General features: G+C 35.9%; 1 protein-coding gene across 8 annotated transcripts in view; it reads left to right on the forward strand.

The window, feature by feature from the left end:
- Positions 1-17,892: 17,892 nt before the first annotated feature.
- The window catches only part of RYR3 (ryanodine receptor 3), a 187,543-nt gene continuing 181,628 nt past the window's right edge, over positions 17,893-23,807 (forward strand). For 7 of the 8 annotated variants that reach the window (XM_085062051.1, XM_085062052.1, XM_085062054.1 and 4 more), the window contains exon 1: positions 17,894-18,037. In XM_085062051.1, the coding sequence (XP_084918177.1) occupies positions 17,987-18,037 (51 nt within the window). In that variant the 5' untranslated portion in view covers positions 17,894-17,986. Of the gene's footprint in view, positions 18,038-23,807 lie in introns of all 8 variants that reach the window. The other variant, XM_085062056.1, reaches the window with a different exon arrangement.

A 23,807-nucleotide genomic window follows, 5' to 3' on the forward strand; every position in this document is an offset into this window, starting at 1 on the left:
GGAATTACAGACTTGGATAAATTTTGTATCTTTTTGAAGTAATACTAATCTTTGGATGTTGAAAGCACTGAAAATGTATAGTTCCTGTGATTTAAGTAATATTTTTTTAAAAGTCTTCTACATTTAAAATATAGGCTTATCATCAATATATCACCTATGTATTTCAGCATCTGCTTATAAATCCAGATACTGACATATTTTCAAATAAGCTCAGTGAGCAACAGATTAAAAAAAAAACAACATTAAAACACTCAAAGGTTTATTTACATAATATTTGCATGGTGAAAAAGCACCAACAAACTAAGAAGCCTTGCTTTGATGATTCTGGAAAGGCAGTGAGTGTAGAATTCAGCCTCTGCAACAGGATTTAACTGTTGAGCTTTGAGGTAAGCTAAACCCGTAAATGGCTGGTAAGGGTTTACTTAGTCTATGAGCAGTTAAAATGAAAGAATAAACTGGAAGTGCTTGTAATTAATTGTCATGGGCAAATGATCTCTCATTCAGAAACATGCCTAATAGCTGCTCTTTATTAAGAATCTGAAAAGATCACTATGGATCATATGGGGAGAAGGCAAACTCTAAAAGGGAAAAATTAACCTATTTTACTTGTACAAGCCAGTTATTTCCTCAAAATTCATGGTGTAATATTTATGTACTGAAAAGCAGATGACAATGACGGATTGGTCATTAGGTATATCTACTCAGCAGTAGTTTAACCATGTGAAAATATTAGAATAACAAAATTTTGGGCCAAGACACTCAACTTCATGGCCATAATATGCCACTTGGCCTCTGAATATTGGATTTAAAACCAGTATGTGTAATAACAGGAATCTACCTTCTTATCTGAAGCCACTTTCCAGCATAAAGCACAAATGTGCCAAAACTATATATGTCATAAATCACTGGAAGACAGATCCTACAGTAGTTACAGAGAGAAAAAAACATGTCTTCTGTTATTAAGAACAGTCACATTTTTCACTAGAGTCTACTTCATAGGAAATGCCAGGGTTAGCTATGTGCAAGCTTCCTAGATTAATAAACAAATTGAAATATTCTCCCCCCCGCCTCACCCCGAATGTGCTTGAAGCTTTTGGAAGAATACAATAAGCTACTGATATTTTGAAAGTACTTTTTTCCTGTTACAAGCACAAAAAACTTCTTCAGGCATTTTTCAAAATATTTTCATATATTAATTGCATAGTTGCAGTTTGATACTCCAGAAAATTCCACAAGTTTGCCTCTAGGAAAAAATTATTCAAATACTCATAGAAGAAGCAGGATACCAAAAGTGTTTTTTTCAGTAAGCTCATTATATAGATGAAATACCACAGTATTTGAGAAGAAGGTCTTTTCTACAAGGAAGTTCTGAATGGAATTAGTCTGGCTGGATAAATAAGGCCCTTACATTTCACTGTGAGAATGGCACATGGCCGAGGACTATGCAAGTAAGATTGCTGAGATGCCATTCACAGCTTTCTTGTTCTAGGGAGACTTAGGCATTCCCTGAAAGATAGTCAAGCATCAGCCAAAGAAAGCAGTTACCAATTCAGCTATTAAGTATTTTAAAATTAATTATATTTTGCAGACTCTGATCACTGCAGTAAACCAATCACCTAGAAAGTGAGCATCTGCTTGGAGCAGACCATTAAAATGACCTTCAAAACACTCTGGCTGGTTGTTTAAAGACAGTGTCAGTAGAAGAAGCATAAGAGATTTTAGAATTGCGGTGCTGAATTGCTCTAGTTGCTGTTGAAAAACCCTTTTAGTTGGAGTACTGATACAAATAATAACAGAAGAGATAAAACTTCAAAATTCAAACATGCATTGAAAGAGAGTTAGCAATTTTATAAAGTTAGAGGGCTTGAAAACACACTTTCCCTATACACTTTCAGGAAAGAGTAAGGTAATTCAAGCTTGTGTCATATATTTTATCAGAAGAACAGCTGAACCAATGTAAGAAGTAAAATAATTCAGACTGAAAGTTTTCATCCTCACAGAACTAGTTCTCAATAAGTGGTTGTATTACCTTCAGATTTATTGTGGAAGACCTGTAATAGAACTACTCAAACAACCATACACCTGCTTTAAAGAGATGTACGCAAAACTAACAAATATTCATGAAAAAAAATTTGCAGCAGAAGATGTGATTGAATATGTAAAGTTGAATTGTGGCTTAAGGAAGGACGTTTGAAGGTTTAATTGACACAAGGTTCTGGAAATAATGCTAATCAATGGTACATAAATACAGGAAAGAAAAAAGAAAAATACACTTTATAGCTTCTCCATGATGATGTTGTTCATGGCTATGAAGCTTCAGATCAAGCTATTTTGTAGTTTCATTGAACTACAAATTACTATTAGGTTTTAACTTTATAAATTACCAAGCCACTTTCAAACCACAGAGCATGTATTTACACTTTTCCACATTAAAAGTCACACGGACCCTATTTCTGACAGCCTTTTAATTTCATATTCATCCTAATTCAGTATGATTCACGAATATTAATATGAAATTTAATCTCAATCACCAAAATTAATATAAAAGTTAGATAAATGCAGATCTTTCATGTTTTCCCATTATAAACCACTTCCAGCCTGCTTGATATTTTACCAAAACCTTTTAAAAGAAAACTGCTGAAAGATCCATAGTAAATGTACAGATTTCTGAGAGTGGTGGTAATGGGGAAAGAATGTTTCTAATGTGACACTTTGCCCAGAAAAACATTCTCAAGATAATTTAAATACAGTTTTGATAATACTTACATGTATTAAGACAGATAAATGTGTCCAGAAAACAAAGTTCTAGGGGAAAAAACCAAAATTTCTGTGTTTTATGACAATTCAGGCTAAAGCCATCAAATTATTTACAGAATAAATGTAAATTAGAACAAATTAAGATTATGTAACATATAAAAAATGTTACTTAAATGGTTGTAATAGTATATAAACCTTTATGTAATTTACGATTTGCACAGGCTTATTCAAATTCACATGTAATTGTTTTATTTTGGGAATTTCAAATTAGAAGTATAACTTCATCCACAATTTCTTTTAATACTTTTTAATGCAGCAGAATATGCAAATCTGGTTGTTAGACCGTTTACACCCTTGTCCCATATATTACAAAGAAAAGTTACACAGGTAAATTATAGAAAGTGAAAGAACCTTCCCATGTCCTTTTAATATGTAGAATATGATGGATATAATTCTAGTAGCACTGAATAAGAGGTGACCCCAAATACCTAGGTCTTAGTCATTTAGGATTTTATGGATTAAAACTAACTGCATAAGCTCAAGCATAGCCCAAGCAGGAAACAAGTGCAGATGGTGTGCTACTCAGACCATAAACCAGTTAGAAAGTGGGTATTCTACCACAGTGTCTCCTACTCAAGTCATCTACTGAACGGTATATGTGAAGCAACTAGAACTACAGATATGTAAATGTTATTTAATTCTTTCATTCATTGTGAGAAAGGTTTGTTAATAAATTTTCTATTGTATGTAGTAATGAGGTATCCTGTTCTTTTAAATATTCTAATGATTCATCACCTTGGAAGAACTTAAATATGTGACAAAAGCAGTACCAGGCAGGTGGTGTTACCTCTGTCTGAAGAAAATAATGTCAGTCTCTCACATTATCTCCTGCATTGTCTGGAAGCTAAACAGAAGCAATGCAGCTTGAGTAATGTCCTGTCAATTACTGCTACAAATCAGCATTCTGGGGTCAAAGTTAACAACTTCCAGAAATTATGGTGGGTAAAGAATGTGAGAAAAAGCAAAACAGAGAAACAGAAACACAACGATACACAGATTCAGATATGATGACTCAGACAACTATCTACATTTTCCCAATTTGTTAGTGTAAAATAGAATTTCTCAATAGGTAACTGTAGAATGAAATTATGTTAAAATAATATTAATCTTTTAAAATAATTACTCAGCATGTCTTCATTCTCCTCTAAGCTATGCAAGTTTCAGTGCAACTGGCCGCCAAGATACAAATCCTATAGAGATGTATTTTTAATACAAATCTAAAAGACAAAATATTAATCAAAATTGAAACATTTTCAAATAACACTTGTTCAAGTATCTTTGAGAAAAACGGGATATCAACCTAAGAAGGTTAAAGAAATTGATAATATTTTAAAAATACTGTAGTCTAAGAAAGTAATTTGATGGTACCACAGCAGGTTTTTGAGTTGTTTTTAGACTGGGAGGAAGTATATTTCTGCTGTAAAAGGGGCTAAAAACTAATCTTCTATAAAAATAAGTTTGAAATTCTCATACAATATAAATCTAGAAACAGGGATATAGTTCTAGAAATGAGGAAACACAAGTAAATTAATCTTAGCCCCTTAATTAAAGAAATGTGATAATGATAAGGCTGAAATAAATATAAATCTAGCATGAGGGTAATAAAAAACCCCAGCAAATATTAAGATACATTAGAGAAAGACAAGAGGTCATAGAGATCTTAATGCCCAAATTCACAAGGTCAGGCATACATCACCTTACATATTTAACTATGAGAATGTGCCAAAAATTTCTAGATGTTTGTAAATGCCAAGATATATGCATATTCAGGTCAAGAAGCAATTATACAGTGCCCACACTTTTGTAAATACAACTCTTTTGAACACATATTTTTGAAAAAGGAATAATTAAAAACATAAGGACCAATGCCGTGTAGAACTTTCTTTGACTGCACGTAGAAGTAAATCCAACATAACAGTTTATAGTATTTAGCCATGACTTTCATTAACTCAAGAACAATTAGTGTGTAATGTCTATGTGAAACACTTTTCCTTATTTATTGTTAGTTTTATTTTTGCTTATGAAGAAAACTACTGTCTCTCTTTTCTGAACTCTATTGTTCTTTCACACAGCAAGTTTTTAAACATTTTATTTTATTTTTTAAGAATTTGCTAGGACAGTTGGACACAATAGGGTTTTGGGTTTTTTTTTTGAAAAGGCACTAATAACATTAATCAATGGTTTCTTGAATTTCATTGTAACTCCTTTCCTTTGTGAAGCCATATTTAGTTTATACTTGGAATACCTTTGGTTTTTTGTTTGCTTTTTTGTTTGTTTGTTTTTGATTTATCGTTGTTGGTTGGTTGGTCGGTTTTGTTTGGGTTTTGGGTTTTTTTTTTATTGTTTTGGGTTTTTTTGTTTTTGGGGGGTTTTTGTGGTTTTTTGTTTGTTTTTAGGTTTTTGGGGGTTTTGTATTTTTATTAGAAGTATTTGTTGGAAATGCTCTTTAGGGAAGAAAATATATTTATTATAACATTCTGCCCACACTGTGCAGCATAATGACTCACACATAATTAATGGAAACCACAAAATTCACTCCATAGTGGTTTTACGAACTACATGAATTTTACGAACTACATTATTTCACTACCTGCTAGTTAAAGTACTGAGGAGCTATAAAGGCAAATGCAAAGCTATCAAATTAATTCCTCAATCCAAGTCACTCAGTTACTCAAATACTACATCAAAATATGGTAAGGCTTACTGTAATTTGAAGGGTGAGAAGATGATTCTAAATTTTGATTGAACTTTCTTCGCATTTTTGAAGGTGTTTGGACACGTTCTCCTTCACATGTCATAACTTTCCATTTTTACACCCTGTATGCTAACAGAAAAGAATACATACAATTAATTGCTGAGGGGATATAAAGGCAAGTCCTGCACCCCTAGTACACAGTCACCTTTACCTTTTCAGTCTCACAGTCCTTACACATTGCACAAGCTGTCTTTATTTCATCTGCAAAAGCCAGAACTGTCTTTGGCTGCAGAGCTGATTCATTAGAGTCTAGGTAAAAGTTCGTGGCATTTCAAAGACAGAATTATTTCCCATCAATTTCTCATCTCAGCCTGCAGTGTTTTTGAACCTGTCTATGCAGGGCTCAGGAGACTGAAGGGAATTGGAGAAAAGTGAGGCAGCACTCACTGAAGGCAGTGCAGCATCAGCTACTCCACATTTGCTTCCTCTGTTCCCTTGGGTAACTCTGGAAGACAGGTGGCATTTAACTGTGCTCACAAAAGTTAAGTAACAAAGAATTTGTTGGGGGGGCTTTTCGTTTGGTTTTTTCTTTTCTCAATTATTAAACATTGGTAGATGGCAGGCCCAGCTACCTCCTGTGAAAGGCACAGTGCCCCAGAGCAGCGTGGCCTGCAGCTCGCTCCCTTAGCCGCCGCACGGCTGCCTTCAGCGGCAGGGAGTGCTGCCTCACTCTGCTCCAAGTTGCCTCAGCCTCCTGCGCCTGTGACCGCCAGGGAGAGCGGCACTGTGAACAGCAGGGCTTCTCTCTGCAATTAGGACTAAGTTGCCAAGACCAACGCTGTAATAACACAGAGGCTTGGCAAACCTAAGTAAATCTGTTCAAGCGCACAGTGTACTCGCCTCTGCGGAGTACAGCGGGGCGGCCTGTGCCAGGAGCTCCCTCCCTCAGCCGCTGCCCGCCGCTCCGAGCCCGGCCATCGAACCTCACTGCTGGCTGGAGGAGAGCTGACCTCTGCCTGCTCCATCTGGAAGTGAGAGGATTCCGCTTTCCTGGAAGTATTGCTTTCCAGTTAGCGGCTGTCCCATCTGCAAGTTCACTGCAAAACCAGTGAGGTCTACTTGTAACTCATCACAGATCTGCAGAAGGTGAGAGGGATCTTAAAAAAGCAGAACAAGTGTCTGCCTTTGAAGCCGAGGGAGTCAAGGGTGGGTAGTGTGGGGGGAGGCTGGACTCTACACTTACAAGCGTCCTAAACAAATGCTTGCATATATAAATTTCTTAAAACTGCCTTCCTCGAGGGTTGTGTAAGAGCACTATGTGATATGAAGAGAAATAGAAATTAACTAAGAAACATAGGAGAAATTAACTAGGAAATGTATGCAGTACGGAAACAACAGCTGCAGTCTTGAGCAGAGCTCAGGGTCTCCAGAAACGCAATGTGTAAAAGGTGGGGTGGAAAGCAAAGTTTATCTGTACTATAGAAAAAAGCTTCTTGGTTGTTGATTTGGGGTTTTTTCTTTTCTCTCATTCACCAGATTTGGCTACTAGTGTCGTAAAGTAGGTAAGAATATTTCATTCCTAAGGAATTATAAAATAATTTTAAAAGAGGCTTTTGATATATCCACTCAAACTAAGAACTAAGAAATAGGAATAAACTTTGGAGATACTTTAAATATTTTGAATGGTTGAATTAATAATTGACAGCTGAATTTTGTAGAACCCTATATGAAACTGGACAGTAATGGGAGCATGACCTTAACCAGCATGAGACTATTAAAACATTCTGGTTTAAACTTAAAGCAGATCAGACTGCAAATTTTGCTAGGAGTGACATAGTGATAGATGTCCCTCTGAGAAAATTGATTGATTTTATTCTAGCTATTGAGCAATAAAAGAATTTTTAGATGTCTTCCTTTCCTTTGCGCAAATATTTTTTAATCTGTTGTAGAAAAACTCGATTCTGGCCTTGTTTTTGATGTCGTTATGTGGCTTATTTTTTTTAAACTGCCATCCAGTATAGAGCATCTCAAAACATTCTGTGATCAAGTTAAGGTACACTGAACCTAAGTAGTTTACTGGACTTGGTAGAATAGCGCACTAGTTGAAACAGTGTTGAGCAACATATCCTTGCCCTATTTTTAATTTTTACTTCTTTATTAGGTGCCTTAACATAATTTTTGAACAGTTTTCTTTGTTAAAGCTGGTTAGACCATCTAATAGTCTGAGTGATCGTGATCTTCTCTATCTGGGCTTATACCTGTTTTTACTTAAGCTCGGGCTTCTAGGACTGCTTTATCTAGAGAGGAATCTCTCTTTGTAATTGGTTAAAGTAAATATGTTCATTTTTTCACATCCAATAGATGAATGCATTTAATTAAACTATACATTTCTAGTAGTGCACTTGAGCCTAAATTAATCCAAAGTAGTAGATGAAAGCCAATTTTTTTTCTAAATTTGCATTTTATTGTCTTTTTTCAGATTTAGACTCCTTTATCTTGGGAATATTTGGAGGAGTTAGTCCCATAATTGGTTTCTACATTTTCCCAAGAGATCATATCTAATACTTTCAAAATCTTGTTACGAAAGTTAATTAAAGCATCTCCAGCACATTTTCATTTGCTGCAACACAAATAAGATTACATTCACAATGGCTATGCTAGAGTTGAGAAAAAGTATTTGATTAACAAGTTGTGACAGAAGTTTTATATTTCGATATTAAATTGCCTATTGAAAGGTGTATAAAATTAACAACAAAACTTGAAAGTAAAACCGAGTAAACAAAGAGGTGAACAAATTGGAGTGTGCTTAAAATAGACATGAGAATGGTTGCTTCTTCTAAAGTACACAGCAACATTTATCAATAAGTTTGTACTACACCAAGAGGCACTTGGTACAGCACAAGTCATTTTATGGGAGAAACTTTTTAGGCTTGGTTTTTAGTCACTAGGAAGTGAGAAAAAATATGTTGCTTTTTAATAATTTGATGTCTTAAAAAGTTGAGGTTGGAATTCTTTATTGAATGAAATACAAATTCTGTCCAATTTTTACTGTTTTTGCACCTCTTATTATTAGTTATGCCAAATTAATTTTTAAAAAAGGCTGTTTTCTGCAACTGATTTGTAGTTACCACATTCAACTGTGCAAATACATCGGGATTTTGAAATCCCATATATGTAGTTTGCAGAAAGGAAGATTTTGTAAGGCCAGAGTAGATTTGTAGAGTAGATTTGCTCTGTTCTATTACATTTTTTTCCCCTGATGGATTCACAAATGAGCGATGCCAGAAAAAAGGGCGGAAATGCCACTTTACTTTGAGTTTATGTAACTTTCTAGCTTTATTTGCAAATCTAATGTAAATGTTTATAAAAGTTTTGACTTAATATGGCTGTCCAATTTAAGTTAGGTCTAACTAGAACTGACAAGATAAAGGTCATTGTGGTTTGAATAGGTATGGTTGTGTACTTGGTATCCCTAGAACTGATACCTATTTATTTGACATACAGCCTAATTATTGCATGTGTAATAAGCTAGAGTAAGTTTGTGGACATTTAAACTCTGTAAGACTGTAATATCAGCATGATATATAAGGCAATTTTGATTGTGTAGTAGTATTCTGAATGGAGTTTAATAGACAGTGCAGTCAAATTGGTTTTGACTGTTAATCTCTTCCTGTGACACTCCTAAAGAACCATTGAGCCAAGTTTGTAAACTGTCATTTTCCAACATTCTTTACTTTACAATTAAATGTGAGTGATCCTAATTCACTTTGGGACCTGATTCTAGAAAACTGAATTGATCAGACTCTGCAATAATGGACTTTGGTATGTCACTGTGGCCTGCCTTTCAATATTGATTTTAGTATTTGATGTACGTAAATTAACACTGAGAAGGGACTCTTACAAGTGGCTTTTTCTCAAATATGCTAATTATTAATTCATTAATTACTGACAATTAATTATTTTCGTATAATCTCCTTAAATATTTTATGCATCAGTTGCCATGGTCAGTAGTCATGATTGTCAGTACTAGCTCATAATCATCCAAATCCATAAACTCACAGAATGTAAATATAATCTAAACAGTAAGAATTCTATTGTCGTATTTACTAAATTTTAAATTTTACAATTGATATCAATGTTGCCATTTGTTACAGGAGATGCTGTTCTTACTGAGTGTATCTATGCATCTATATGTGGACACATACAGATATTATTTTTGGCTTTTGTATTTGTTGCATGATTGTTTGCAGTTATGGTGGACATGACTCATAAGCATAAGAAGTCACTTCTCTAAATTTAAAACTATTTATCTAGCATGGCTTGTGTTAGAGTAACTATAATGTGTTGACCCCAGCTGGATGCCACCCACCAAAGCCTCTCTATCCCTTCCTTCCACAGGGGAGAGAAAATATATCAGTTGAGTACAAAGAGAGATCACTCCCAAATACTGTCATGGGCAAAACAGACTACAATTAGAAATATTAATTGAATTTATTTCTGAGAAAATCAGAGCAGGATAATGAGAAGTAAAAACAGACCTTAAAAACACCTTCCCCTCAGCCCTCCCTCCTTCCCAGCTTTACCTCCTCCCCAGCAGCACAGGGAGACAGGGAATGGGGGTTATGGTTCATCACATGTTGTTCCTGTCACTGCTCAAGGAGAGGAGCCTTTCCCCTGCTCCACGGGAGACAGTTCTCCATGAACTGCTGCTATATGAGTTCATCCCACAGCTCTCTGCAAACTGCAGCAATGTGCTGCTCTTCCATGGGATACAGTCCTTCAAGGACAGGCTGCTCCAGCCTGGGTCCCTCACAGGGTCACCAGCCCTGCTGGGAAACCTGCTCCAGTGTGGACTCCTCTCTCTGTGGGTCTGCAGGTCCCTGCCAGGAGCTGCTCCAGCACAGGCCTCCCAGCAGGTCACAGCCTCCACTCAGGCACCCACCTGCTCCAGTGTGGGTCTCCTCCGCTGTAAGTGTTAAGGTTGGGAAGTAGGATGCTATCAACTTACACTGCAAGCTTCTGTCAATTCTGTCCCAGTCACAATTGTCCTTTCTTCTGAGAACTTTTTCTGGAACTGTATTTGACTGTGATTAATTTGTGATGCACTAAAAATTACTTGCAATAAAAACTACACCTTTCTTAGGCTCTATTTTTTTCTATGCTACTGTAAGATGTCAAGCTGAACTGGCTTCATGTGGACTCATGTCAGTAGAAAATATGCAATGATTAAAGAAATTCAGTATTTTCAATATGAAAAGTCTAAGTCAGAGTATGTATTGCCATGGTTTTATTTCTCTTTAGAAGAGAAGTGAATATTGAAATAGTCTCTGGAGTTTAAAACTGTAGTTTTATGTAACAATTTTATATAAATTAATGAAATATTTATGTATAAAATCCCTGAGAAAAGGTAAATCAGAAACCAAAGTAAATCTAATGAAAAGTGCTTGAGCAATTTTCTCAGAGGCAATCCAAAAACAGTGTTGGAAGACTTTATTTTACCAATCACAACTGAACAACATAGCTCAATACAAAACACTGTATATAGACAGTTTGTTAATATTTAGCTGTTCGGATTAGAAAAGCTATAGTAATTTTGTTGACAGCAATTACAATGGTCTTGAAGGAAGTTAACATTTAGATATCTTTGAGATTTGTACAGAAATAAAGACTATTTTTATAGTTGTAGCTCTACAATTAGCTAACATGGCCATGGCATTCTATGGTGGTAATTCTTGGACTATGTGGTAGATGCAAGAGAAACACTAACTACATGGTAAGTCTTAATTCTATCATATTATAGTTTGAAAATTTATCATTTGACTTATGTCAGTATTCTGTATCACATTAGGACAGTCAGCTACTCAGCATTGCTAGTTCTGAATTTTTTCTGTCTCTGTTCTTTTTAAATGGCTGGTCATGCTTTTATCGAATTCAAACTGAATTAATGCAGTTCTCTGTTGGCAGATGCACTGAAATGTTCTTTACACAAACTCCAGGTTCTTCATAATGTTTTGCCATAGGCACTTCTGTAAAAGTACAATTTAGTTTCACTGAACTTTGTTCAAAACCTTGAAAATCCCTCATTAAAATTTCCTAATTGGTCATCAAAACAATCTGTGCTCATATGCTTACAGAAAATTATGCTGAAACCGTCATTCTTCATCTGTGACAGATGGATAAGATTTGGGAATATATAACAGATATTTCACGAATAAAGCAAGCTTAAAAATACAGGTTTGTCCATATCATATATAATAGCTTGAAGCAGAAACATAAAATTTGGTATTGGTGTCATTTTGAGACCAGGAATGGTTTTGGTTTCCTAGAGATAATCTCCCTATATCATGCAACTGTTATAAGACACAAAGCTAGCATTTCCAATTACTCTAATTAGTTAAAATCTTACTCTGCTTAACCAAAATGCTGAATTTCTCTCAGAATGAGGAAGTGGATGAGGCCTTCTACAGGCAGCTAGATGCAGTCTCAAAGTCATGGACACTGATTCTTGTGGGGGGCTTTAACTACTCTCATACCTGCTGGAGAAGCAGCACAGTGAAGCACAGTTCATGAAAAGCATTGATGACAGCCTCCTGTCACAGGGAGTGAAGAATCCCACAAGGAATGGTGTGCTGCTCAACCTTATGCTAACAAACAGGGAAGGCCTCTTTGGAGATGTGAAGGCTGAGGACAGGGACCTGGAATGTTGCGTCTGGTTCTGGACTCCTCAGTACGAGAGACAGGGAGCTCCTGGAGCAGGTCCAGTGAAGGACAATGAAGATGAAGAGGGGACTGGAGCATCTCCCTTGGGAGGAATGGCTGAGGGAGCTGGGCCTGTTCAGCCTCACGAAAAGGCAACTGAGAGGGAACCTCATCAATGTCTATCAGTATCTGAAGGGAGGGTACCAAGAGGGTGGATCCAAGCTCTTCTAGGTGATGCCAAGCAATAGGAAAAGAAGCAATGAGCAGAAACTGATGCACAGAAAGTTCCACCTGAACATGAGGAAGAACTTTCATGTAGGGGTGACTGAGCACTGGAACAGATTGTCCAGAGAGGTTGTGGAGTTTCCCTCACTGAAGATACTCAAGAACCATCTGGACACAGTCCTGTGCCATGTGCTCCAGGGTGACCCTACTTGAGCAGGGCAGTTGGGCCACTGTGGTCCCTGCCAACCTGACAGATTCTGTGACTTTGTGAAAATTCACACTTGAGTGTTTTACACTATGTAATTTCTAATTTATTTGCTATTCCAAGTGACAGCTTTAAGGATCTAGTCTGAATTAAATGTCAGTGAAGTTCAAGTCAAATATTTTTTTCTGTTCACTCCTTGAGCTTCAGTTTCAAGGGGAGATTTTTAAAAGATGTTGAAAATCCCTGTTTTGAGAGACTTAAGTCAACTGTGAGTGCAGTAAATGTATTTTTGGAAACAGGAGAAAGTCCTACTTATATGCTGGCATTAGGAAAAATCTTGTGAGCATACTTTTCTTTAGTTTTTGTTTTCTTTCTTTTTTGTGAAAAATTAAGAGGATGAAATATCAAAGATAATAACACTACAGACTATAGAAAAAAAGTATTTCAGAATCTATAGTGAAATTGGAAATGAGACGCCCAGTGTCTTAGGCTGAAATAATGTGAACTGTTGTGCTCCTAGTCACACTCTTTTTAAAATGTACACCACCAGATGGCAGTCTAACATAAGGATTCGATCATTGGTGAAGAACACTTTAAACATCTCTTCTGCGTTACTGTCCTTTCCTCATTTTGCATTAAGTAGTGCTGAATTTGCTTAGAAAGCTGCTGAATTAGGCCTTACAAGCCGAATTGATACTATGCTATGAATTCTGAGACGTTATGTAATAAACTTTATTCTTTGATATAGAAATAGCACCTAAGATTTCCTCAAGTTTTAAAAACAAAATAAAACTTCATGGTACATAACAAAGAAGTGACATAGGATGTGCATAAAACCCAGAAAAAATTTTTAAAGGACAGGAAAAAATGTAGATGAAGTTTGGAAATATGTGTAAATAAAACATTCTCTTTCTAAATTCTGAAACTGGTCATCTTCTGATGAAGGTTTTCTTCAACTTGACTGAGACTCTATATTTTCCACAGGAAAATTTAATGCAATTCCTCTTGACTAAATTAAAAAGAAAACACAAATAAAAAAAACACAAAAACCTTCCAGAAAAACCCAAATAACAAAACAAAACAACAACTTAAAAAGCCCCAGAAGCAAAGAACTTTTTCATTGCATATTCACAGAAACAGTCTTCTCTTCTGTGAATGAAATGTTCACCTGTTTAGGTGCCTAACATTTGTGAACTGAACAAGGAGCTGACATAATGAATTTGAATACTTTGTGAAGTTTTTGTAAAGAAAACAACTTGTTTCTTTTAATGGCATTTTAAAACCTGTATTTTTGCATGTTTTTGTACTTAAAAGGCACATAAAGAATATAGAGATGACAGTCTTTTAAGCAGCAGCTAATTTTTAGCACTAAGGCCTGCAATTACCAGTGGAGAATATAATTTTGATTCCTCACCCAACAGACTCTTCAGTAACTGGTATTACCTGTACGTTTTAAAATGTCAGTGTGCATGTATTACTATGGCAGGTTTTGTAAACATCTTCTATGTGCTATTTGATTCATCTTTGATTGGGGGTGTTAAGTCGATTTTCACAAAGGTAAAATACACACAGGAAACGTTGTTTACAGATTGTTCAGATACTCATTTTTTACAATGGGTTGATTGTTTTTATTTTGTTTTGTAATAGCCATGGTACTATTATATGGCCAGGCTACTGCCACTTTAAAATTCTATCCTACAGTCAAGGACTCGTGTGAATAGTCAGTCAACCTGAGTCCCTTAGGGAGAGGGAAGAGCTTATGTTGGAGGATAACCAGGCTGAATGTTTGTACTGAAACCTGAAGGGAAGTTTTCCTTAAATTTGATTTGTAGACAAGTTCTTCTGATAGCTTTAAAATACCATGAACTCTGTTCAGAGTGTGTTTACCAGTAACGGTGCTAAATTACAGATTTAGGATTGATTGGGATTAATAGAATACCATAAAATACACAGTGGTCACAATTCAGATTATTTGACCTGTGTGGCTTTCACAGTGGAATGGTGCACTTTATAACCATATCCAGTAAAGCAGCATGACTGTAAATACATATGTGTATATATATATGTGTGTGAGTGTGTGTGTGTGTGTGTGTGTGTGTGTGTGTGTGTGTGTGTGTATACATACATAGATGGATTCAAATACATATATACACTCTGTGTGATATGTGATAATTTTGGACTTTTTCATGACAAGTTGGTGTTAAGAAACCAGAAATGCAATATTTCATATAAATATTACTTCTGATTGAGTGTGGTTCCATAAACAGCCAAATCTCAATCTTGGAGCAATGGGGAAGTCCTAGAGAGAAAACATGTCTTGAGGAGATGTGGATCTCATTATGCTGTAGACTCCAAATAATTTTCTTCTTAAATTAAACATATACCAGAAGAATCTCTAGGGAATAGAAGTGCTATGAAATGGTTTTGCATTACACTTGACAATTAAAAAACCAAGACATCTATGAATCTAATATAATGAAAATATTTAGCTTATTATGGCAGGAGATTGTTACCAAAACAATGCATGGGTGCATTGTAAAGCTGAGTATCAAACAATAGAGGAACTTACAAACAAACCCCCAAACCTACTGGTTTGACATGAATCAGAATTTTACTTAATCTCTGTTATAATGCTCAAGGTATTCACAATATTCCTTTTTTCATACGCTTTTTCTGTTGTTACAAAAAAAAAGCAAAGAAATATCCTAGCATGTTGACACCTGTTTAAAGGACAAAAAATTGGTAACCTATCTGCCTTACTTGGGTTTGCAGACATAGATGTCTATAGCTATCTATATTAATTGATATAAATATATTATTTTTTACCTAAATTGTTAGGGTAAATTATAATTTACCCTAAATTTTCTCCTTTTCATAGGAAGCATTTTAATGGAATACTCCAATATATGAGGAACACTTGAAAGTTACATTTTCTTCTCCCTTCTCATTTGATTCAGATGGATTAATCTCAGCTTTGCATGTTCAGAACTTATTATCTGGAAATCTAGTTGCATAACTGAAGAAAATTTGACCAGCACATACACTAAATGACATTGATTTCTGTTGGTGAAGGAAATACAACACTTGTGCTTATTGTCTCAGGTCCTTAGGCATTTCTTTCTTATAATTTTTCAAAGTAAAGTAGTATGCTTGAAAGGTTGTTTCATTTAAGGTGTTACAGAGAAGTTGTCCTTATGTGTGTCGGTTTTGCCATGCAATATCTGTATCAAATCCATTGTGAATATAATGGAATCATAGAATGGTTTGGGTTGGGAGGATCCTTAAAAATCATCTAGTTCTAACACCCCTGTCTTCCCCTACTGCAGTCAAGGAAGCCTTCCCCTAGAATGTAGACTAGAAAAGAATATAAATGCATGGATAAGCAGGTGTCATAGTAGGCCTCACTGCCTACTGGTTCTAGTAAGACTACTGATTGGCATACTTTGTCTTTGGGCAAATTTTCCCCACTTCTCATATTTTAATTATTTTTTCTGGAATAACTATATTCCATAAGGAAGATCTGTTACATTGTGTTCTTTTTATTGATGAGGAAAGAGATAAAACATTAATCCAAAGACAGCTGGAGTTAAAATAAACACCCCTAAAAGAACCCAAACACAAAAATGGATGTTCAGATACCAACCATATCAGCTTTCTGGCACTTTGTAGAAAAATTTTTCTGCTGTATTGCCTTGCACATAGCGTTTTTTTCTTCCTCACAGCAATCAACAAAAAACAGGAGGTAGGGAAAAGGGAGTGGATGGACTGGCAGGGAGAGCCTGTGGGACTATGTGAGCTAAAGGTTTCTGAGTTGCTTTTGACCTGAAATTGCCTGTTGCTGAGTAATGTGATTGGCATTATTTTTGGACAGAGTTTCTCAGGGTGATAAGAGAGAGTGAAACAAAACATTTTTCAAAGAGTTTTGTCCATCAAGGAGAGAAAATCCTGGGCATCTCATTGTCTGGCTAGTATGACTATGTTTATTTTAATCAGTGCAAAATGAGACTACTATTAATTTGGGGGGTGGAAGGGCAGTGTGCATTGGGCTCCATGTCCAGAGGACAGTTGTTTATAAATTATTAGCTTGTGGGCACAGAGCATGTAGTTTCAGTTTTCAGTGTGTTACACTTGTCCTTGTGACCCCAGGGAAGATATTCTTTCCTTATCAAGCCTATGTTTTTCATTTGTAAATCGTAAATATGTTCTTACTGAGAAAAAGACTGTGTATATATGGTAGCCTGTGAGGGAATGTATCAAGTTAAATAGGGATTGCGCAAAACTGGGGTAATTCTTCTCAGGGGTTGAATGTAGGGGTAAGCTGTGGTTGCAGTTTTACCACAGGATTCAAGATCATGCAGTCAATTGGCTGGCTACAGCCTCCTTGGTGCTTTCTTCTGTTTCCTCCTGTCCTTTTTGTTTTCCTTCCCTCACTTAATTAAATTTTGTTCTAGTGTTGATCTATTTTTCCCCTTGATTGTTTGCTCATATTGAAGTAATGAATTGGATTGAAGCAATTTTGAATTGAAAATGAAGTAATTCTCATTAATTACAAATTTCTTCATGATTGAACTAGAATTTAAAGTTAAGTTCTATTTTAGCATAATTGTATTTTATGGATTCTAAAGCAAATATGTACCACCTTCTATAAATACTCAGGCGCAGTCCTGAAAAGGTACTGATAAAGCCCTTGAAGTCCTTAGGATATAGGTATAAATACCATATAAAGGGATAGCACAAATAACTACACATAGTTGGTTCAGATCATGAAGTCATCTTGGAAATCACATTTGCAGCTGCTTATGCAGAGAAGCAAGAAATGGAAATTATTGTAAGCAATCTGAAAATACCTGCTGTCAAAATCAGCTTGTCCTGTGATCATCAGATTTACATCCTTCTGCAGCATAATCAGTAGGTTCAGAGTTGCTGAATTTGGTACATTCAGTGCAAAATTTGCTATCCTGATCTGTGAAAATGGAATCACGAGCTCAGCTTTTATTAACACTTCACCATTATTGCTGTTTTGCCCAGACAGTATCTGGAGGGGAAAAAAATCAACACCTAGTGATGCATATAATGCTTCCTGCAATACCTTAACAGTAGGGGGTTTTGCCTCCAGGGTAGAGAGAAAAGGGAGAGAATTGCTTGCTATGAGCTGGAAAAACAGCGCAGTTGGCTCTGGCAGTGAGGGGGTTGACTGACAGTCTGCAGTGCAGTGGAGTTAGCTGAGCTCCCTATATGGCTGTGGATTAGCTATATGCTAATACTGATAGGAGAGGAGCTGTACAGAGCGCAGTGAGCTGACGGTGGAGGCGATCAGCCTCAGCAGAGCTGACTCCTCAAGAGCCATGGCTGAAGGGGGTGAAGGAGGGGAAGATGAAATACAGTTCCTACGAACTGTAAGTATCTGCTTTTTATAGGTCATGTAGTACCTGATTTTGTGTCTCGTGTCTATTTCTTTCCTGTTGTATTAAAAATAAAGTGTTATTTCTGTGCTGGGCTTTGCCAAATGGCAGAATTGATTTAGTCAGTGGAAAAAATAAAGCAAGAATAAGAGCTTTAATAGCATCATGCAGTCTCAGTGTGTTCTTCCCTGAATCTGCTCAATAGCCAGTTTGGTATAAGGAGACCTATTTCCGCTGTAATCCCCTGTGTTTGAAGCGTCCTCGTCAACTTTGTACTTGGGTTTCTAAATGTAGCATGCCAAATATGTGACCTCTGAAACTTCTGTCTGGGTTAGATTTCACTGACATTAACAGAAGCTTTGCAAATAAGAGTGCCTTAAAATGATGAATAAACCAAGCAAGCCCCCGATGACCTCTTCTGATAAACATGCACACAAAAGCACACTTGTGTGTAGGGAATACCAACAGATGTTGAAGTCAGGGCTCTGCAAATGTTTGGGGTCTTTTCTCTACTTAAAATAAGCTTATCTTTAAAGGAGATAAGCATTTCTTTGGGAAGGGGTGTTAATTAGTGAAATATCCTCCACTTGGTGTAATTTTCTATAAAGAGCCCTCACACCATTCTTTCCTAAAGCTTTACACAAATCTAGTATGACAACTAATTTGGACTTTTAAGCAAGTAGTGTACATGCATTAATTTTTGGGAAGAGGATAACATCCTTTTCATGTCCCATCTTGTGTCTCCTTATTTTTACTCTGCATGACTAAGAGTGTGTTGTTGTGTAACTAGCATGGAAAAACTGCTATTAAATGTGTATAGTTCCTCTTCTTTCCATGCTGTCTTTACTTTGCATTTAACACAAATAATGTTCCAGAAACAGGCTCCTCTAGAGTTGATTCAACTTTAAAAGGATAAGTCACTAAAATAAAACATGCTAAGTTCCCAAAGCAAGAAATTACATGATTGATTTGTGAGAGGCTGGGGTAATTTATTTATGGGAAATAAAGGTTGGAGTGAAGTTATGGCTGGTTCTGTGAATTGTTTAGGTGTGATGAAGTGTCATTGGCACTTTTAAGCCTCAGAGAATTTCATGGGGGGGGGGGGGGTGGATAATGTCAATGAAAAATCTTTCCCCACATTCCTCCCCTCCACTACATTTTTTAGAGTTACATAGATTAGCAGATTACTCAGCCTTTAGGGGAAGGTGCTGTAGTCTGAGACTGGAGCTTTAAAGGGGTATCCTTCATCCTTTCATTTTCTAAGATGTTGCCTTGACTGAACAGTCATCCTCAGTGATGGAGTGAGAAGCTTTGCCCTTTCATAGGTAGCCTGTGTGTGCTACATGAGATGGCAATTTCTGCTGCTGTGATACATTCTCATGCTAGAGTAACTCTATGGTTAAAATAAAGTGCTAAATAGAGGTGTGGGCCAAAAATGGAAATAGCAAAAGGGCGACCATGCAGAAGTGTTCCTTCCACATAGTGCTAGGAAACCTTTTATAGGGGAAAGAATGGAGTAGATTTGTCTTGGAACTTCTAGCTACTTCTTGCTCTAAACAATCATATCAGTTACTGCTGTCTCCTCTCCATGATAAAAATTCCTTCACCTTCATGAGGAAGGGATGAATTGTTATTTCTTAATATACTGAGAAAGGAAACATTTATTAGATACTGAATGCTACAGTGAGATGCGCCTTCAGTACTGATTTCTTACAGCTTTTATTGCTGCCTAAACGCTGTTTGTGCTTACAAACATAAAGCAGAATAGTCATTTAGAACTCGTCCAGGGAAATTGTTAATCAATTAGTATATTCTTCAAATCAAAACATTTTCTGGGAATTTTGATTGCTACTGAATGTTTTCCAGGCTTGTGCAGCTGAATCTTCCTTTGAAAATGTTGATAACTGTATTTTTGTTTTTTAGTCTTTGGAGAGAAGTAGTCTAGGATATTTTAGGGTCTTGGGGATAACTCTTTCTTGGTTAGGTATAAAATAAGATTAAATGTCTTTTGATTCAAAGATATCATACAGTATTTTTTGAAAGAGCAAGAGAATCAACTCTTAAAAGTCTACTTAAATTATTGCTTGCTACCTTAAGAGAAACATCTTTTTGTCCTCAATTTTTTGTTGGTTATGAATTTTTGTCTTCCAGATCTAAGTTGTTGTTTAGTTTTGTGCCTCACTTTTAGGTTTTCTCCTCATATAAAAGGTCAAGAAGCTTATTAATGCATGATGATATCTCTATTTGTTTCTGTGCAGCAGCAACTTGTGGGCACATTTATAATATTTGATGGAAAGCTTTTTGCTGTCACTTTCTGTTCCAAGACATTCCTTATATATGATTAGTTTGGCAGCAATGGGAATGACAAAGACCTAAGGAACAAATTCCAGAGAGGATAAGAACACTCTCATTGTTCTAGTAGTAGTATGTCTTCAGTACTCATTTCAAGTATGTCCCACTGCTTGTGTGAAGCCTTCATGTGCAATGACAGCATTTCAAAGAAGGTGTTATTTATACAGTGTAATTTCCTTTCTGAATTTTTCTCTGACTTTTAAGCTCAGTATGAACATAAATAAATATATATAAGCATGCTTTTTTTTCTCTTATACCACTGCACTATTGTGTCTTTGTTACAAAATCTTTGGTGTTTTTCCTTATTGTGATAATACTTGGAATTATCTTCTTTTCTAGTTGGTGGCCTCTTTCTGGATTTGGCTCTGAATATTCCATGTGTTATGTATGGAAGGAAGAAGCAAAACACTTGTTGCATGTGTGTAACATGCAATACTGCTGTGTCTTAGTTTCCTGCTTGTTTAGATGATTTTCCCCTATTGTTTATTTGTTACCCCTCCCTAAGGTGTAAATACATGGGAAATCAATGTAGCTGAGATTTTGCAGCATTAGGTGAGAATACATAGGGCAACCTGTGCTGTTTTTAGATAACACGCTGAGGGATATAGAAAGAATGCTTTTGCCCTTAATGTAAATGAGTGAGTGTAAAGCATTCTCCTTTGAGCCTTTCCTAGCTACCTGGGCTTTACTACTATGATAAATTGACAAAATCCTCTCCTCTCTGAAAATTATTCACAAGTTCCCACTGCTGCTGAATTAATCAAATATGAAGTGGTCGCTCCCTTGGAGCAGAAAGCTTTTGCCTTCTTCCATTAGAAATACTTAAATAATCACTTGCTAACAGTAACCAAGAGCATGGTTGAGGGTGAAGGGGAAGTCCCACCCCTGACCAAAGCAGTTGAAATGTAATGAAGCACATCAAAGTTATTTGCCATCTTAGAGACCAAGTTACGTGGTAACATTAGTTCGTTGGTCTATTGCTTTGTTATTTTCCCAGCAATTCCTTGTATTGATGGAAGGTGCTTCCCCTTATTTTAGTAGAAATACTTTTTTTGAGATGCTTCATTAGTCAAGAAAGTTTTGGCTTGTTTTCTGTAGATCTAAACAGTGTGTGTGCTGGTGTGTCTGGGTATAAGTGTCTGTATGCCTTCATGCATATGTCTGTGTATGTGTGATTCTTTCCCCAGCTGGTTACAAGCCCTTCATTTCTGAGTGTGACAAAGGCCTCAGCTACTGATTCTTCTTTAACTTTTGCTCTTTTAACAGCCAGTCTCGAACTTTAAGTGTTCTGATAAACCTCTTCAATCACTATCTAAAAAAGTTTACACATAGGAGGGGGAAACTGTTTTCTTCCATAGACTGAGTGTTACCTTTTATACTTAAGTGGCAATATACTGTTGTTACAAAGACCCAGAACAGAATATTTGGATTTATTTTCAAGAACTAGTCCATGTATGTAGATTTATACGAGTTTACAGATTTTTTTCAGATATTTTTTGGATTATTTGTGTACTGAATTGCTGCTCAGAATCAAGACAATTAAGTGGCTCATACACATATGTGGATACACTTTCCTGTCTATATTTCTTGAAAATGATTTCTTCTACTGTTCCAGTGTTGAAAATGAGAGGGGAAGTAATCTCAGTTTTACAATATGCACTGTCAGGTACAGTGTGAATTGGCTTTTTTTTTTTTTTTGTAATCACTTACACTATTGCCAAATATAAATATAAAAAGTTATTATGTCATGCTTTTTAAAAAATATTTTAAGAGTTGTACTAAATAATTTCAGTTTATCAGGGATTAGTGTGGCATAAAACCAGTTCTTTAGATGCTTCTAATACATGTTGTTTTATCAAATCTGTGTTCCTAGTAGTGTATCTCTTGTGACACAACAGAAAGCATATGAAGTGGAGATTTGAAAATAGTTTTTCCTTAATAGTCCAACTTTATGTCTAATAGTTATGCTGCTAACTGCATGCTGATACTCTGAAGCACAGATCTCTGTGACTTGATTCAGTAAAGCACAGATACCTCCTATACAATAGTCACCAGACCAATACTTGCAAACAAATATATTAGACAAATGTCAAAATACCAGACAATAATGGAAGGTATTTCTAGGGAGAAATCTTTAGCGGTGTTCAACTAATAACTGCGAAAATATGGAAATTGATCTCAGTGAGTTGTGCATGAATTTGTAGAAAAGTATAGAAAGGATAAGAAATGCCTTAAGATCAAATCAGTGGAATCTTCCTGAAGCCCTTTCTAAGGGAGCTGGCACAGATTCTGTGTGCTTCTTGAGCAGCTGTGTGTATTCCATTGCATTGTTTTCAAATTTATCAGAACATTTTGTCTATTGTCACTGAAATGTACTGCAATTCAGGATACAGCAATTCATTAGTCAGTCAATTCCTTTATAAAAAAGGGTAAAAATAAAGAAAGAATAATGTTATATAAAACTTGAATTGTTTCTGAGAGCTGGTGTATATTAGGAGTTCAGATATTTTTGAGTTAAATATTTCCATATCTGTGTATCTATTTATCTCTGTGCATCAAATGTCCCTCTTCTGATCCTATTGCTGCAGTTGAAGAGTTGTATAGCAGTCCATACTTCTAAGTGTTTTAAGTAGTACAACAAAAATTGTACAAAAAACAAAAGCTACACCATGTTTCTTCCTCTCCTTTTAAAAGGGTCTTTCAAATAGATTTGGTTTTTCTTCTTAAACTTCAGGCTGTCACCAGTACAATTACTTGAAATCACTCTCGTCTTATTTTTTTTTCATTTTCTACCATGGAAATTATGCTTAATGTTGTAAATTTGTTCTGAGTTATGTTTCTAAGGCTTGTAATGTCCTTCTTTGTAAATAATGTTGCTCGGTTTATTTTCATTCATTCAACTGCCACTTTTACTACCTACATGTGTTCACAACTTTATGAATATTTTTGCCCAGTTTGTCACTACAGGCAAAACTGCTCATGCTCATTCTTTGCTTAGGATTGTTTCCCTTCTGAAAGTAGGATCATATTATAGGACAGATATAGAATATGACAAAGTTTCCAGTGAATCATATGCTGTGTTGTTTGAAGTTTATTTAATGGTTGAAATTTTATAGCTGCTGTTGAGGAAAAGAGGGGTGATATAGCCAAAACTGCATTAGGATTTCTTAGTACATCACATGATTTGCCTTGTTATGCTTCAGGCTTCCTCATTCTCTGAGTTAGGATATTGAGATCTGTTCCCAGCTTGTGGTAGAAACACAGAATGAGTGGAACATCTATGCTGTCAGATGCTTGCCATTAAAATAAGAGGAAAAATAACAAAGAAGGCAAAAAGGGATTATGAGAAGGCAGTGAAACTATATCCAGCATGTTGTAAATTCATAATTTTTGGCATTCTAATTACAAAGTA

Source organism: Lichenostomus cassidix, chromosome 5 (genome assembly GCF_008360975.1).
Source record: "Lichenostomus cassidix isolate B80296 chromosome 5, HeHo_3.0, whole genome shotgun sequence".
In the NCBI taxonomy this organism is placed as follows: domain Eukaryota; kingdom Metazoa; phylum Chordata; class Aves; order Passeriformes; family Meliphagidae; genus Lichenostomus; species Lichenostomus cassidix.